The sequence below is a fragment of the Mesitornis unicolor genome, unplaced genomic scaffold (genome assembly GCF_000695765.1).
Source record: "Mesitornis unicolor isolate BGI_N332 unplaced genomic scaffold, ASM69576v1 scaffold4663, whole genome shotgun sequence".
Classification (NCBI taxonomy): Eukaryota; Metazoa; Chordata; class Aves; order Mesitornithiformes; family Mesitornithidae; genus Mesitornis; species Mesitornis unicolor.
Window position 1 is genome coordinate 5,387 of NW_010172467.1, and position 16,763 is coordinate 22,149.

The following is a 16,763-nucleotide window of genomic DNA, read 5'->3' on the forward strand; positions in this document are numbered from 1 at the left end:
AAAAAAAGGAAAACAAAAGCAATGCATGTGATTGACAAAGTCAGGCCAGTTTTTCACTGCAGGCATTTCATTTCTTATAACGTGCTCTTCATTTCTTTGTGCGTGTAGTCCATAGTTCTCTTGCAGCTTTTCTGTGTTTGAAAATATTCTGTCCCACCTCCACTGTGTTATTATCTATCACTAAGTAACAATAATTAAGGTGGATTTGTGGGACTTAGGTAAGTAGCTGTGCTCAGATAAACGTAATAACCAAATTTTATTTCCTTTTCCATAGATTGTTAAAACCACAGTTTACATAAATTCTGTATGTTAGTAAAACAATATTGAAAGAGCATCTGGAATAATTTAATGAATCCTGAGATAATTAGTAGAGTGGCATTTGACCTATGATAATCACTGATACATAAAACCAAAAGTGTTTACAAATACCTTTGTGTTTAACTGGGTACCATTTTACTTCAGCTGACTTTTACCTTTTGCTGTTAGGTTTGCTTACTGCAAATTGTAGAGATGACCCCGAGAGCTTAATTCTTAGATGGGACTTGTCCAAACAACCAAGACCAGTACAGGAACGGACAATAAATCATTGCTACTTAGTATATTTTAATATACAGTTAGGTTTTGTCATTAGGGATGAGAAGAGGATCCTTGGGATTTCAGTTGGGAATATGCGGAAGACTACTGAATTGTTTTCGGAAGTCACAGAGGTATCACACAAAACTCATAGAAAAGTGACTCGAAAATGTATCAGCCGTTCTTATTCTTTGGCACATACAGTAGAAAGGAGTTGCTTCCTCTGTGGAAATACCGATGCTTTGGTATGTCTGACTGTCCAACATCCAGAATTTAATCCACAGTGACACTTCCAGAACATTGTTAATAAATTCAGATTCACAACACAGTGGTTTTTCAAATAGAAAAATGAAATGATCAGAAATTTAGCGATCTTGGATTCCAGGGAAAAAATTATTTCTATGTTATTAAACATTGTTTCCTAATAGTTAGACATGTGTTTGTAACTGCACCCTACTGCCTTCCTTTGTAAAGTGGAGTAAACAGGACATAACCAATCCATGTTGAGTACAAGTCAGTAAAGACCATGTAGCGTTTTGAGACTTTAAACGGAAACGTTATGAAAATGCTCTGTATTATTCCTTTGTGGCTTATCTTCTACCATGCTAACTTGAAAACCTCATGCTTGAAAATCTTATTGGCAGCATTTGTATTCCGTGTCTTCTTGATGTGTTTTCTTTTATTGCTGTAGATGCTTGAAGTGTGCAGATGCCCCCTGTCAGAAGAGCTGCCCCACTAATCTGGACATCAAGTCATTCATCACAAGTATTGCAAACAAGGTAAAATCAGGAAGCAGATAACAGCTGTTGCTTGCAGTTCTGTTAGCGAGATTGCATTTCAAGGTTTATTTCTGTAAAGTCTTAAAAAAATAGTGTTTAAAACAGATACTTTAAAGTTCAACAGTCATCTAATTTTTGGTTATTTTTGTGGCTGTTCTGTGCCTGTACAGATAGTGTACAGATCAAATCTTATTTCTTCATGTCACTTTTTCTAGATAGTTTTTGGTTTTGTTGGTTTTCAAAGATAATGATATTGAAGAAACTGAGCATTACCATGTAATTGTTTAACTTTGCTGCTACCTGAGATGATATAGATACAAACCTTTTCTTTAATTAAAGATTTTTTTTTAAGTGACGGTAGTTTATATTTGCTTTGGGTAGAAATTTGGCGTGAAGGTGGTCGATTCAAGGAATGTTTTCTTGTGATTTTTAGTAAGAGGCTTTAATGCAAATGTAGTCAGTCATTTAGGCTATTAATAAAATACTACAGGAATAAATTGAACCCCCACTTTGGAGGTACCATACCTTTTCCTTTCTTAATAGGCTATTATATTATAATCATAATGAAATCTTAAAAACATTATTTTGATTTGTGGTTTACAAATGACTTTCAACAGTCAGAAAGAGAAATAAATAAAGATGACTGCAAAGTTGATATGACAAGATTAATTAGGCTGTCTGGGATTGCCTAAAGATGACTGGATATTGATTGCCTCATACCTTTTAAAACTTAGTTCCCATCTGTGGAATCATTAGCTGCCAAGTGATTTATTTGTCTGTATGAGCCCATCCAGAGCAATAATCTACTGGGGGTGCTGCAAAGATTTTCTGGTCGCATTTTATGCTCTACCATGTCTCACTGTTAGATGCAGATGCAAGGGCCAGTGCCAGTAAAGCTGGAATGAAGCTGGCAACAGCAGCGCTGCCGTGTGCGAGTTAACAGCCACACTGCTTTTACTACACTGTGTTATGTGGAGAAGGCACCGGTAAATTCTGCACCTTAACAAGAAACATTAGAATAAGAGGAGATATTAAGATCTATGTATCAATTACGACATAACTATGTGTTGCTGTGGTTTACAGTAATTGGCATTATGCCCAGCATCTGCATATAGACAGTTTTCTTATATAATCTGTACCCTGTCAGTGCAGCATTTATTTTCATGAATGTAAGCATCTGTTTGCAACCATAGTATGGTATGCAGCATGTTGCTGCTTATTACCTCTTCCAGGCATTGAGAAACAGGCAAACTGAACAGAGAAGATACAAGGAAGTAGTGAAACTGCTCGTCTCCATCTCGTCATTGTGCTGTAGCTTGCTTAGGAAACCTAAAGCAAATTTTATACAAGTGTTTTACCAGGATGGTCTTTTCTTATTAAGGTTTAGTTATGCTACTACCTTGGGTAGGATAGGGTGATGTGTTATTGAGGAAAGGAAAAGGACCTACTTATCAAAACATAAAAGCTGGGCATAAGGAACCAGGGAAGGTGGACTGCAGACTGCAATGGAAGATGTCAGAAGGGCTGACACCAGCAGCATATTGGAATGAGAAATTTGATGGGTCTTTTAAACTGATAGCCTCAGAAGTATGGTGCCATTTTGTGTCTTGGCAGAAAGGGTAAGTTACTTTAACAGCTGATTCTTTCTCAATTCTGTGAATCCATTGCAAAGGAGAGAAAATCAAGGTGTGGTGACTGTAGAGCTTTGAGAGTTGTATTTTTGCAAAGGTGTACTGAAATGATATTAGGAAACTGCATCAAAGATGTGAAGTCTGCCCTGCTGAAGCCAGTGGCTTCTTACAGGTTTTAATAGGGCCAGATTTAATCTGCCAGATCCTGAGGTGGATCAATCCTATAGAGTTTGGGATGTTTTAAATCATCTTGGAAGCTGCAGATGCTAGGTGAGGCTGGTTTTGCCCTGAGCAGGTGACCTGATCACTTGCTGTTTTATGAGAAAATCCTGCTTTAGAAAAAGAATCGCAGTATCCTACTATTCTCTCAAGAAATTTAACATTCTTTAAGGAAAAAAGCTAAGTATCTTAGATTGCTGAAACGTACTTTTAGCCTTTCTTTGTGGACTCTGTCCCTGACTATCTACAGCTTCTGTGTCCACTCTGAAACTAAGTTTTATAAAAGGTAGACAGTAGTTTTGGTAACCACTTTTACCTCATGTTGGTGCCTGATAATTGCATAGGCAGCAGGAAACATTCCCAAAGGGGAAGTTTAAAAAAGTCAGGTAGTTTCTGCTAGCCAAAATATTAGGACTGGAAATTGCATGCCTAAAATCAGCACTGCATCTGTGAAATCCAGTTCCAAGTGTGAGTTTATATACAGTCCTTTGCTTTCTCTCCTTCCCCTATTGGATGACATGCGATACAGTATGGTTGTGGAAGCATTTCTCTGCAACAGCTCTAATGCCAACTTTAAAAACAAACAGAAAACCAAACCAAACCAAAAACAAACCCAAAAAACTGGAATTGAGAAAAACCCACAACCAGATATGCTTAGCAAATAGCTGCAGTCATGAGCTGAGAAACAGGGCTAGGAAGTCCTGCGTATTTGTGGCCTCCGTGTCAGTGCCTCTGCCTCCTGTAATTCATGTAGCAAGCAGCTTCTTAGGGAAGGAATCAGTGTGTTGAGAGAACCTGACCTTGGCTTGGTGGCTGCAGTCTGCTAGGCTGAATTTTCCTTTTGATTAATTTGTTTCTAGTGCCTTCACTAAAAAATGTTTCTACTATAACAAATTCTGTTCTTCAGAAAAAGTAACAGTAAATTATTTTGGTTTCTTTTATTACTAGGATCTTTTTTCTAGGTGCAGATATGTACTACTGTTTTTACACTACTGCACTTTGAAACTCTGCTTTCTGCCAAGCAAGGTGGAAGTTGAGAGAGGGGTATGAAGAGCTGAAATTATTCACCTCAATTCATGACCCTGGCAGAATCTGTGGGAGCCCACCACGATGGCTGCTCCTGCGGTGTCCTCCCCCCTCTTTCATTCTGCTGCTGTGCTGGTTGTGGTACCTGCCCCATACACTTCAACAGTAGATAGAAAACAACAACAGTGTGCTTTTGAAAACCACACTAAAACTTCTAACTTATCATTTTGAAAGTTTTTAATGGAACCAGTAAGTATTTTTTCACTTTGTTGTGCATTTTTCTATAATTTTATTGAAAGAATTGTGCAGATATCATTCAGCGATCTGCTTGCTGAATATTTTTGTATTATTGTCATAGAAGTATTTACTTCAGATGATCAAGGATATTTTACATGTCATTGAAATTACTTTTCAAAGTGATAAATCTTTTTTGCTGTTTTCACTTTGTAAATAAACTTTAGTTTTTCATCCAAAAGCTTATAGCTATGTCTGGTAGCTTCTAGACAAAACAAATAGGTGGAGCATAGAACCGTCAGGTTTTTGAGGTCAATGAGTCCAGAAAATTGGGGTACACTTTCTAGGCTTATTGAAGTCCCTCTCCTGCTTGTGAATCTCTCTTCATCACTCACTTCACTCACTTCAGAAACTTCCTTCTACTTATTTAAGGAAGACTCAGTTCAATAAATTCCTTGTCCGCATCCCTGTGTAAGCAGTAAGCAGTACTGCATGCAGGTATTTCTTTAAACGTGATTCATTATTAATACAGAGTATTTAGACAGCAGCGTACTGAAAATGAATTACTTTGTCAGGTATTTAAGAGCTCTACTGTATGTAGTTTGTTTTGTTGGAAAACTGCTATAGCAATCATAAAAGGTCAGGGATTCTTGTTCTCTAAAGCCTGAGGCTTTTTAGATATTTACAGGCCATGTACAATGTAGCTGTTCTGGCTGTTCTGCCATTAGACCTGGGCTCAGGAGTAGAAGAGGGACAGGGGAGGAGGGGTTGTTTCTGGGTTGAGAGGGTAATTGAATTGCCAGACTCAATGAGCCTTGAGCCTCTTTGAGAAAAAGGATGTCACTTATGCTGTATTGTGTTAGCTGCTGTGACTCAGTAGAGTTTAGGCCACAACTTCCATTCTCTTTTTCCATATAAACTGGATTACAACTCCACTTTATAAAGGTACAATCTATTCTATTGTGTCTTCCCAGTCAGTGTATCTCGGTTCATACAGACTGCTTGCAATTGTGTCTCTAGGAGACCAGACTTCAAATTCACCATGCACAAATTACTACTTTTGTTTCTAAACATCAGAAGATGGCAAACAAGTATTCTGACTTCCAGCTGTCCTCTTTAAATACAGCCTTCACAGTGCAAAGTGTATATTCTTCGTTTTATAATGCACAAGTGCCATCTTAGTTATTTCTTTCTTTAAAAAAAAAAGAAACACTAAGAAAAAAAAGTGTTCAGCTGCTGCAGGAGAAAGCTTTGCCCTCTACCCCTGAATGAGTACTGGGAGGAATTTTAGGATTTTGTGTCCTCCTTTCCCCATGTTGATATGTCAGAGCAAGGAGGACTTGGTGAAACGGAGCTCTGGCGCCTGTCATCCATCAGGGCTGCCGCAATCAAATATTGTCCAGCAGCAGAAAATCCTAGTTTCCCTGAAGCAACTCCCAGCCTGAGCATTTGCAGGCTGTCTCGCTTCCCTCCTGTTAAGCAGAAGTGGGCTCCAGAGGAAGCTGCCCATTAGAAAGCTTCAGCTGCTCACATGCTCTGCATTTGTACTGTTCAGTGAGATGGTCTTGAAGCTTTTTGTTGTCAGGCACCTCTATGGTTGAGTAGTCACATTGAAAAACAACTGTTGGTGCATTTTAGGCGTGGGGATATTAAGTCGTGTTATATGGTACAGGCATAAGGAGTGAGTGACTCAGCATTTGTAGTCTGAGTCTATAATGAAGAACTGGGGGTGCAGAAGTATCTTCTGTGTTAGCAGTACTCAAAAATAGCACTTTGCTGCTGCAGCCCGATGTTACCAGCTCTCACGTTTTTATCTCAAATCTTGCAGTATTACTTTGATTCCTGACACTGATTCAACAGTTTTCTCAAGGGAGAAGTGGGAGAGGGAACAAACTGGAGGGTAGAGATGGATACCAAGGGATAAGGGTGAATCTGGAGTTTTGGAGACTGAGGTAATAAAGGAAAAAGTGTTTGTGGTAATAGACTGGAAACGAGAAAGAGGGAAAAGTGGGTAGGCAAAAGAAGGCAAGAGAGTAAAAGCTGTGAGATCATTAAGAGAAAATGAAATGGAGAAAAGACTGTAAGGGAGAAAGGGATGAGAGACATAGGATTATGACAGGTGAGAGAAACGGGGTGATGGTTTTTCTGTGCTAGAGGAACTCTGAGTAAATTAGCAAAGGACATCTATATGCCATTGCAAAGACTGTAGAAAATCATGAGTCACAGTTCATATGTAAAATACTGTAAGTGGGATACTGTTAATACAATGAAGGATTGTGGAAGTCAGAAAGCTGCTAGATGATTGGTAATAATTATATACAGATATGCATCACAATTAATCTTTAAGTACTACTTTGAGGCCCCAGGTTTTTGAAAGTGCTGTTTTATTCGGCTTTCTCTTGTTAATCTTTGTATGTTTAAGGTCACTAAATGCAAAAGAAAAATAAAATTTAAAAGAAAAAGTAGTAATGGTGTTAAATTGATGCACTTGAAACAGTGACTTTTCTTGAGATGTCTGTTTGTACTTAGTGTAATGGAATGGCTGACAGCTGGTTTCAGTTGCCATAGTGTAATTATGTAGAATAGACTTTTGCGATGACACTATGTCAATTAAGGAATCTCTCACATTCTAGACTACAAAGGACAAAATGACAGTACAAGATATTTCTTCCGTTCTTTTTCATAAGAAGACAGTGACACTGTGTGAAACTACAGTCCTGTTATGATGACACGAGTCAAATGATGTGAGAGATTTCTGGATTGATTAAAAATCATCAGCATTATAATATAGAATATGTATGATTTGATAAGTTGCTGTTATATTTTGTTCATTTTTCTTCAGGAGATATTTGGGGGGGCTGACAGACTGGGGGTGTTTCTCGTTATATTTGACTGGTGCGTGTCAATGTGAAAAATACTCCTTACATAACAACATACTTTAAATAGTGGCTCTCCGGTATGGGAAAATATTTTAATCCAATACATCTTGACTAAATTTTAAAGCGATCGCAGAACATGAGCTAAAATAGAAGGAGGTGATATTTTCCCATGTTTTTGCTATGTCTCTCTTTTTTAAAATTAAACTTTAGATTAAAATGAAATTACCATTTTTTTGTTTCTTCCTAAGTAGTCTCTCTGTCCCAAAATCCTGATGAAGACAGTGTGTTCATTTTTATTACACAACGCATAATAATGCATATTCTTCGTTGTTTTTGAGAAAACAGTAGTATCAAAACACCCTGATGCATAATGAATTTTATATAAAAAGCTCTTGAATTGAATTGAAAGAAAAGATGCTATAAGCATTTCTTGATAGTAAATGCAATTTCTTCTGGTCTCTCAGTATTGATCCTATGTGTTTTAATGGGTTTTTTCCAAGTAAAAAACAATCTAATTTGCATGCAAATTGTATAATGCCTCCAAATGATACATGTGGAGATCCTCCTCTGCCTGGTTTCCGCTGATTATTGATGTCTGTTTAAGGCTTGTTTTTGTTCCTTGTGTTAGCAATGTAGTATTTATTGACATTTTGATGTAGGAAACCACAAAACTTCCTATCCAGTTAGATTAATTTATTTCTATGGAAGTGCACAGGAAAAAAAGATTCTAACAAAGGCATGAGCAGACATCTATCTCATCAAAAAATTCAGAAACATTCTCATTTTAGACTTGCTTCCTCTGTGACGTCTGTAACAAACCAGCCAACACAGTCGTCTTATTATTTCAGCATCTAAAAAATTACTCCAAACTGTTAAGGTACCTTGCATAATTCCATGCCCTGGAGTAACTTTGCCATTTTAATGAAGCCAGCCTCTGTTAATTTTGATCCTTTCTCGTGTACTACATGTGGCGTGTAGTTACCAGCGTGCCAGGTCTGCATCTCATGTCTATTTTGAGTGCAGCCTACTACAGCCTGGTTTTGGGAAATAAAAGCAATCCATATTTTTTTATAAAATGTGAATATTCTATGAATATTCTACCTTTAATGTCACTGGTAAATGTAACGATAATTAATACATTTTCAGCTTAAAATAAAAAGTTATGTAAGCACAAAGTATTCACATAACTAAGCACAGTAGATACTGTACATATACTACGGTACTTATACTACACACTCTCATTTATTACTGAAGTAACATGATAGCTTGCAGTTTTGTAACACAGCTTGGATAACACCACTTAGTGTAAGTTACTAGACTATGCTCTATTTCCCTGCCAGTTTTTATCAAGTATTGGAAAACATTTTTCTAATCGTGTTTGATAGGTCAGATAATAAATCAACACAGTAAAGGCAGGATAAATGATTAAACAGAAAGGAAGGGCAAAGAGATGAAGCAACTTGGAGCTGGGCTCCTGAACTCCATGCTGCACTGTGCCCTGGGTATCAGGAAGCTTGCAGATGAGTTTGCTCTTGAGCTACTGCACAGTTGTTGTAGCAGCATGTGGCTGTCATCCATTCACTGGTAGCAGACAGTATCAGTGGCAATGGGAACAGTGGTTACACTGGGGTTTTGGAAGAGGAGGGTTAGGGATCTGCAACTCTTCTGCGAGTATGATCAAAGTTTACCAGTGATAAAATGAACACAGGGTGACTTTTGGTTGGCAGAGAGGGAAACCAAGTCAGCACTGAACCTGTACTTCCCTTTCATCTTTAGCGGTCTCCACTTTAGCATAGTTGGAGCACTCCAGTGAAGCAGCATGGAAGACTTGCCCTGCTGCTCCCAAAGATAATGCAATGCTTTGGACTTCAGGAGTGACAGTCTTTTAGTTTATCATTAAAACATATTTCAGGTGTTAAGACTAGAAGATAGGTACTCTTTGGTAGAGTTTATCTAGTGTCTTAAAATTTAGGGTGGCAACATGTACTATGTATCTTTTGGTACTCTTAAGTTGAAGAGGATAGGGTTCCATTCTTTTCTCAGGTGCTACCACTAATAGCGTGAGCAGCAGCAACTCATGATCATGACAGCAACACCTCAAAACTTCCCAAATCGGGACCCCACCTTCATATCCTCCATCACATTTCCCCAAGGTTAGGAGTTCAGCAGCAGTTGTCCATGCTCCCACTAGGATTTCAATCCCAGCCTTCTCCTTACCGAACTCTGGCGTGATGTTCTGAGACAGGTTTCCCTAGATATCCCCTTGGTAAGCCATGATCTCGGCCCTATACCCACAGTGACCTTGGTCCCATTTCTCTGAAGTCTCTTGCTACTTTAACAGACCCTGTCTTTCTGTGGCATAACTGTGCTCAAAGTTTGGTTGGAGCTTGCAGAAGAAGTGAAATGTGCTGGCTGTGTTGATGCTGCCTGTGGTGGCACAGCTCAAGTGTGAGAATATACTTCACAGATATGTAATAGAATTAATTTTTAAAAGGAATAGATTAACCACTTTGCATTCTAGCATAATAACTGGCTTTGTATATTGATTTTAATTACAATGCCTAAAAATGTAGAAAATCCTTAATGAAGTTACTTAAATGGAAATGCACATTGTTGTAATTGTTTCCATTGAAGCAAAGTTGAAGATAATGATAATCCTGGACAACACAGGAGGGGAAAATATAACTGTCATTTGTAGTGAAATACCAAACTGAACAAAAATTCTTTGAAAACCATTTTGTCTTCGAGTTAGTGAGAAAAATCCCCACTACTAGTTTGTAATTATTCCTTTAGAGTGGAAAAAGGGAATGTTTAAATGTAATTGCCTGGGGAACAGACATCTAGTGCCACTTAAAATGATGTAGGGTATCTAGACTGGTCTCTGAGTGCTGCTTTAGAACGGCATGGGTCTGCTGCATTGACTGTGTCACTTCTGCTGTCTGCATGGTTATGTGTCAGGGACTAGACTATAACTAGACTTCTGTGTTTTGCTGCTGAGTTGAGCTTAGAAGATCTTTACTGGTTGTTTTTAGCATCTCTAACAGTTTCTGGCATACCAGAACAGTATCATTCATCTGGAAGAGCAAAAATATTTGCTAATACGTTTAATGTATTTAACGTTTAGCTAATACATTTAACTAATACTCCTTTACATTGGAATAAATGAGAATTGGGGATAATAAAGTGCCTTAGCAGTCACTGCAGGCAAAATGCTTGACAGAACTTCTTCCAGTACAGTTGCGTAAAGGGATTGCCTGTCCAGCCAGGATTAGAATTTCAATGGATTTTAATAGCATCTAAGAAAACCTTGTGAAAGTACACCCAAGTAGCTGGTTTGTGTTTCCAGGTGAAGGACAGAGGCTCAGGCTGTGCAGTTCACCAGCATCTGTAAGCAAAAGGTCTAGTTACATCTGCAAATACATTTCTTAAACGTTCTGTTCTCTCGGGAATCTCTAGCTGCGTCTGCAGCATCTGGTTTTACTTGACGAATTTTATACTCAGTCTTTTAATATGCTTTTAGTGGATTTGAACCTCTCAAACAAAAGTCTTTTTACTCCTTTTTTGTTAAATTATCAGATCTTGACACTGCTCTTTTTAACCATAACTGGATTGTTGCTCTGTGTGGTATAGCGTTCACTTTGAATAAACACTTCTGTGTACATTAGCCTACTTGGCAGGTAGTAAGTCACAGGCATTGCATGGGGTCTGCTGCGACCGAGTACTTCATGTCATCTGAATGCTACGTCTTCTGGTTGTTCTAAGTCAGCTGCCCAGGGAGAGAGAGTTAAGGATACTTGTTATAAAAAAAACAGTTTCCTGTGAGTGATTGAAGACTGGAATATGGAAGAGAGAGTGGAAGAGGAAGGAGACATATTTCTAAGGAGTCCTGTGTTGTCTTCTGGCCCTTAAAGGAAACTCTAGCATTAATACATCTTCATGGACTTCCCTTGGTGGGGCTTTTAGAGTGGATAGGAGGAGTGGTAAAATGAAGAAGGAACTAGAGTCTACACTTAAGTGAACTTCTATATTAAGTATACAAAATAGAAGATAGGCAGTTAACAGTTTGCTTTAATTGCACCATAATTTGATTAATGTAAATGTAACATAAATGCAGAACTGCCATCAGTAGTTCTTACCCTCTAAATGAGACTTCTCTGCACTCCTGGCATTTCCTCTGATGCTCCCTCTTAAGAGAATTATCCAGTCTAAGAAAAACCTTTGGGCGTTCTTTTCTCACAGTATCAGGCACTGGAAGCTTGCTAACATCCATTCCTTAAATTGTTACTATGGAAAGAAATCTTGCTAGCTCTCATATATCAAGAAACTGTTCCTTCTCTGAAGATGTACTCTGAATATTAGAAATCTGTGAAGCTGTGAATTGTGTGTAACTTCTTTAATTAGTTCCCTGGTTTACTATTAAATGTTTGCCCTGATCAGTATGTGGTTGAGGAAAAATTGTTTAAAGATGAATTCAGTAGTGCGATGTCTACACGTAGCTACATAGGAAGCCTTCTCCTGTTCATGAGTCTGGAACAATTGACACTACTGATCTGGTGTGAAGGACAGGCATGTACACGGAGATGGTGAGCATAGATGTATAAAATGAACTTTTCACTCCGTGCATCATAATGATGTGATAATCTTATTGGCACTTTCTGGTCGGATCCCCAACAAGTGTTACAACTCAGCTACTGTCCAATTGACCTAGAAATGGAGAAAACATTTACAAGTACATAACGCAGGCACAGTAGGTTTTGAATGTGGATTTGTTAAGCCACTAAAAATGGTACAACCGTCTCAGACTGAAGATGCTTCTAACTGTTTTGCAAGCTAAAAGGAAAAGTTTTGTTATTGCATAATCAACAATTTTGCTGATTTTCTTTCCAGTGTTTTTGATATAATGCTGTATAACATGTTGGTACATTTAAATAATGTCAATGTTGTTTTATGTATTCCTATTTATATGTTATTCTACTAACCAGTTAAAGTATTTTGTATTTTCTCTTGAACTTTTATTTCCTTGATGTGTGACATGCTCTCTTATTTTTTCTTCCTATTTTATTTTATTTTATTTTATTTTGATTTGATTTGATTTGATTTGATTTGATTTTTCCTTCAGAACTACTATGGAGCTGCCAGAATGATTCTTTCTGACAATCCACTTGGCCTGACCTGTGGAATGGTGTGTCCAACATCAGATCTCTGTGTTGGTGGCTGCAATTTGTATGCCACTGAGGAGGGACCAATTAATATTGGGGGATTGCAGCAGTTTGCTACTGAGGTAGGTAGGACTTGGAAACGTTTTGCATTCTTTTTATGTACCAATGAGTATTGTCTAAGTGGCTGTCTTTGTCAATGATTTCTTTAAAAAAAGTTGATACAAATAGAAAGAGGCATAGGAAGTTAGAATAATTATCTTTTTTTCTTACAGCACATTCAGAGGCTTAGAAATGCTTTCATAATGCCTTGCTTTATATAAGGAACAATATTTGTGAACAAGACGAGTCTTTAGAAACACTATTAGTTGAGACAATTTGTTTTATAATGAAAGATTTCTCTAAGCCAGGTGAAATTGTGGTTGTTACTGAAGGAGGCTGCATAGGGAAAAGATGAAGTGCACTTACATTTGTAACTACACATTAAGCAGATGTGGAACTGTTCTGGGCAGAGGGTAGATCCTACAGCAGAATTAGCATGCATTTGTACTGTCTTTGGGGCAAAGGAAAAGATTCAGATGATTTAGGGTTTTTACCATCCTGTTTTGCCAAAAACCTAGTAAATAAGTAGTTTCATATTGAGCATATGTCTATGTGCATCCAGATAGATAGATATAGATGCACACGTGTGTATGTGTAAAGTTATTAGTTCATAAAAGTATGTGTATATTTGGGCTACTGAAGCAAAGATTGTTGCTTGCTGCTTGATGTTAGGAAGTCTACTCAAGGGTTTCTGTCACGGTGCGTGTGCATTAGTGTATATTAGTGTATATTTTAAATGCTCCAACTCTATCTGAAGAGAGACAGAAGCTACTGCTCATTTGTTAACTTCCTTTCAGAGCGTGGAGGATTTGTACTAAACTTATGGTCTCAGCTGGCACCTCATCTGGTCTGTCTGAGGTATCTTTGGGTAAAAACTGTGATTTTGATCTCTATGCAAGTGAGGAGGTAGCGGCTGTATAAAAACAAGCATACGCATGTGTTAAGATTGCACACTCCTCTGTAGTTCTTAACTAATGAGCATGTCCCTCTTCTGTATCTTGAGCCATTTGGCTGATCATATTTACAAACACAATGAAATTCCAGTCACCTTTACAAAGCCTGAGGAAAAAAAAGCTTTGTAGGACAAACCAAAATAGAAATGCGGATCAATCTGGAAGGAACAGATGATATGTCTGTGAGGCCAATTTTTTGCCTCTCCTGTCATTCACAGACTTCACACTTTGCTACCTGCTGCAGTTCTTCTCCTCTTTATCTGTTTGTACACCTCCTTTCTTCTCTGCAGGAGACGTGTAAAGCTTCTGGAGCACCCGCTGAACTTTTCTGCTTGCTGTTGCTGAACCTTCTCTCCCTTCTGTCATTTAAGTAGCTATCCACTTTGATTTTCCTGAGATTTGAACATACAAGCGTAAGAATCAGTACAGCTTGGACCAAAGTGCCCATTTACAGGGTGAGGCTACAGATACTGGACTGTATTTGTTCTACATCTATATTCAAAAGTTGTATTTTATCAGTCAAGAGGCAATTTTATTTGTTTTTCTTCTAATGGCCTTTATTCCTTATATGTAAAAATTTGATATGTGTTGCAAATCAGAAGGTTTTTTTCCTTAAAAAACGAAAAAAGATTAAACAGTTGTCAAGTAAATGATAAATACAATAGTGAAATATTGCTGTTTAGGAACCAAATGCAAGTAATATCTGTTAAAACTAGATTTGTGTCTCCTTTTAGCCCTAATGCTATGATTAATAGAGAAGAATTATAACTTGATAGATAATGCTAAATATCTGCCATTTTTCTTCAAAAATCTTTAGAAATCTATTAAAAAGCTCAGTGCTCGCACAATGATTGATATGAAAACTGCAGAGGATGAATAGCTCAAAATGGTTTTGCTCTTAATGTTTCAAGTTCATTTAAAGTGATACAAGTGCCAAGAGTTCTGGCAAAATAAAACTGTTACACAGTTCCATTTAACAGAAATAACAAAACCCGCATTTTAGTAAATTTTATTAGCCTTAATATTTCTATAGTATCCTAAAATGTTAAAATTAATGGTTAATAACATTTAGATTTAGTGCTGCTTAACAAAGAATTTGTATGTATTGTAGTGCTCATAATTAGTAATAATAGGCAGTCACTTTTTTTAATTAATACCCTTTTATTTTCAGCTTTCATTCAGTTAAATTTTACTACGAAGGTATGTATAGTTGAAAGAAATACAATGGCATGAGTGTTTCCAAGTGACAATCATGATAAAATATAGATTAATATACTGAAGAAAATCATAAGGTACTGCTGCTCATTCAAAAATTGGTCTAGGTACTGCAAACAAAGTGTGTTCGCAGCTTTACCTGTATGAGTAACTGAGCAAATGGTGTAATTTAGGCGTGCAACATGTGTTACTCTTAATGAGAGCTGCATGGTAATTCTCATGCACTGTGTAATAGTTTATCCCACAGGGGCTTATTTACTGAAAACTCCATTGTGCATAAAGTCAGTTTTAGACTTTTTTTTCCCTTGGAATTAGTCTGAGGATCATACATTTGATGCATTACAAGAGCGAGCGATAGTAAAAAGGCACAACTGCTAGCTGAGATAAAAGATAAAATTGCAGTAAAACAGGAATGTGGGTTTAAAATGGAAAATATATGGGTATGACGTATGCCCCTTTGTGCTTCTGAACAATGACTGATCATCTGTTCATACAGCGGATAAAACTCCCTAATTGTAAAATATTTGTCTTGCATACGGTAGAACAAGAAAAATGGCACCTCATGCCTCCTGCATTTTCCTTCTACCCTTCCACCTAGTTTTGTAACTATCTTAGGCTCATTCTCAAAGCGAATTGTAATCCAATCTGAAAAAATGTGGATTCTGACAATTAAAGGTTCAAGTGTTAAAAAAGGAAATGTCCATTTGTACTTGTGATGTGGAGTGTGTATACTGGGATGCAGTTACCACGGTAACTGTTGCATCTAGAGAATAACATGGAGTAAAAGCTCACTATTATAAATGATGAGTGTCAAGTGCAGGTTACACCTGCTACTGCACAGGTCAAAATTATATTAATGTCTTTATCTGTCTCCTTTGCCCAAGTACTTCAGAATCAGGGAACGTCTCTGTTTTTGGAACACAAGTTCAGTGGAAATATACTGAGATTGCAGTGATAATAGGTACAGGCATGAGCTATGTGACTGTCAGTCTCAGAAACTAAATTAAAATTACTGGTTGTTCAAGTACAAGTTTGTAATCTTGCAGTAAAAAAAGAAGCGTCTGTTGCAGTATTAGTAAGAAACCCTCAAAATCTTATGTTTCTAGATAGACATTACTGAATCTGAAGATTCTCCTGTGTTTCTAGTTAACCATTCTGAATGAAGCAGCACAAACTAAATAGCAAATGTATTGTTTTAATCGCTGCGTAGCAGCTCTAAATACTGGATCATTTAATACTGTGACTCTTGTGCTAGCTACTGTTCTCATGATTTGTTCCTCTCTGGAGATATATTCTGGCTGCTATTGCAGCAGAAAGAAATTGGAAAAGGAAACTCGGTATGTTTTTTTCCTAAAAGATGCCCTGTACAAGCTTACCTGCTGTTTGCCTAGGGGCATCTCAGCAGAGCACCTAGGCTAGGAGGAAGTTGTACAAGCTTACCCGCTATTTGCCTAGGGACATCTCAGCAGAGCACCTAGGCTAGGAGGAAGGCTGAGGAGAGTCCCCCGCTGAGTGCTGGACCTCCCTTTTCCCTCAGCCCACCACAGACAAGGAAACAACGACTGCCCAGAGAGAGTGCCACAGAGGGGTGTGCTGTGCTGTGCTCTCAGGCTGAGACTCTCACAGAATCACAGAACATGAGTAGTTGGAAGGGACCTCGAAAGCTCATCCAGTCCAACCCCACTGCCAGAGCAGGATCACCTAAACTAGGTCACACAGGAACACGGCCAGGTGGGTTTTGAATGTCTGCAGAGAAGGAGACTCCAGAACCTTCCTGGGCAGCCTGGTCCAGTGCTCTGTCACCTCACAGTAAAAAAGTTTTTCCTCATGTTCGCATGGAACCTCCTGTGCTCCAGCTTGCACCCATTGCCCCTTGTCCTGTCATTGGACATCCCAGAGCAGAGCCTGGCTCCTTCCTCCTGACACTGCCCTTTACAAATTTATAAACATGAATGAGGGCACCCCTCAGTCTCCTCTGCTCCAAGCTCAAGAGCCC

General features: G+C 38.1%; 1 protein-coding gene across 1 annotated transcript in view; it reads left to right on the forward strand.

Moving 5' to 3' along the window:
* Positions 1–1,264: 1,264 nt before the first annotated feature.
* Positions 1,265–16,763, forward strand: part of LOC104537483 (dihydropyrimidine dehydrogenase [NADP(+)]-like) — a gene marked incomplete at both ends in the record, with an annotated part of 75,393 nt that continues 59,894 nt past the window's right edge. The window contains 2 exons of the mRNA XM_010180380.1: positions 1,265–1,352; positions 12,461–12,622. Coding sequence (XP_010178682.1) covers positions 1,265–1,352; positions 12,461–12,622 — 250 coding nt within the window. The remainder of the gene's footprint in view (positions 1,353–12,460; positions 12,623–16,763) is intronic.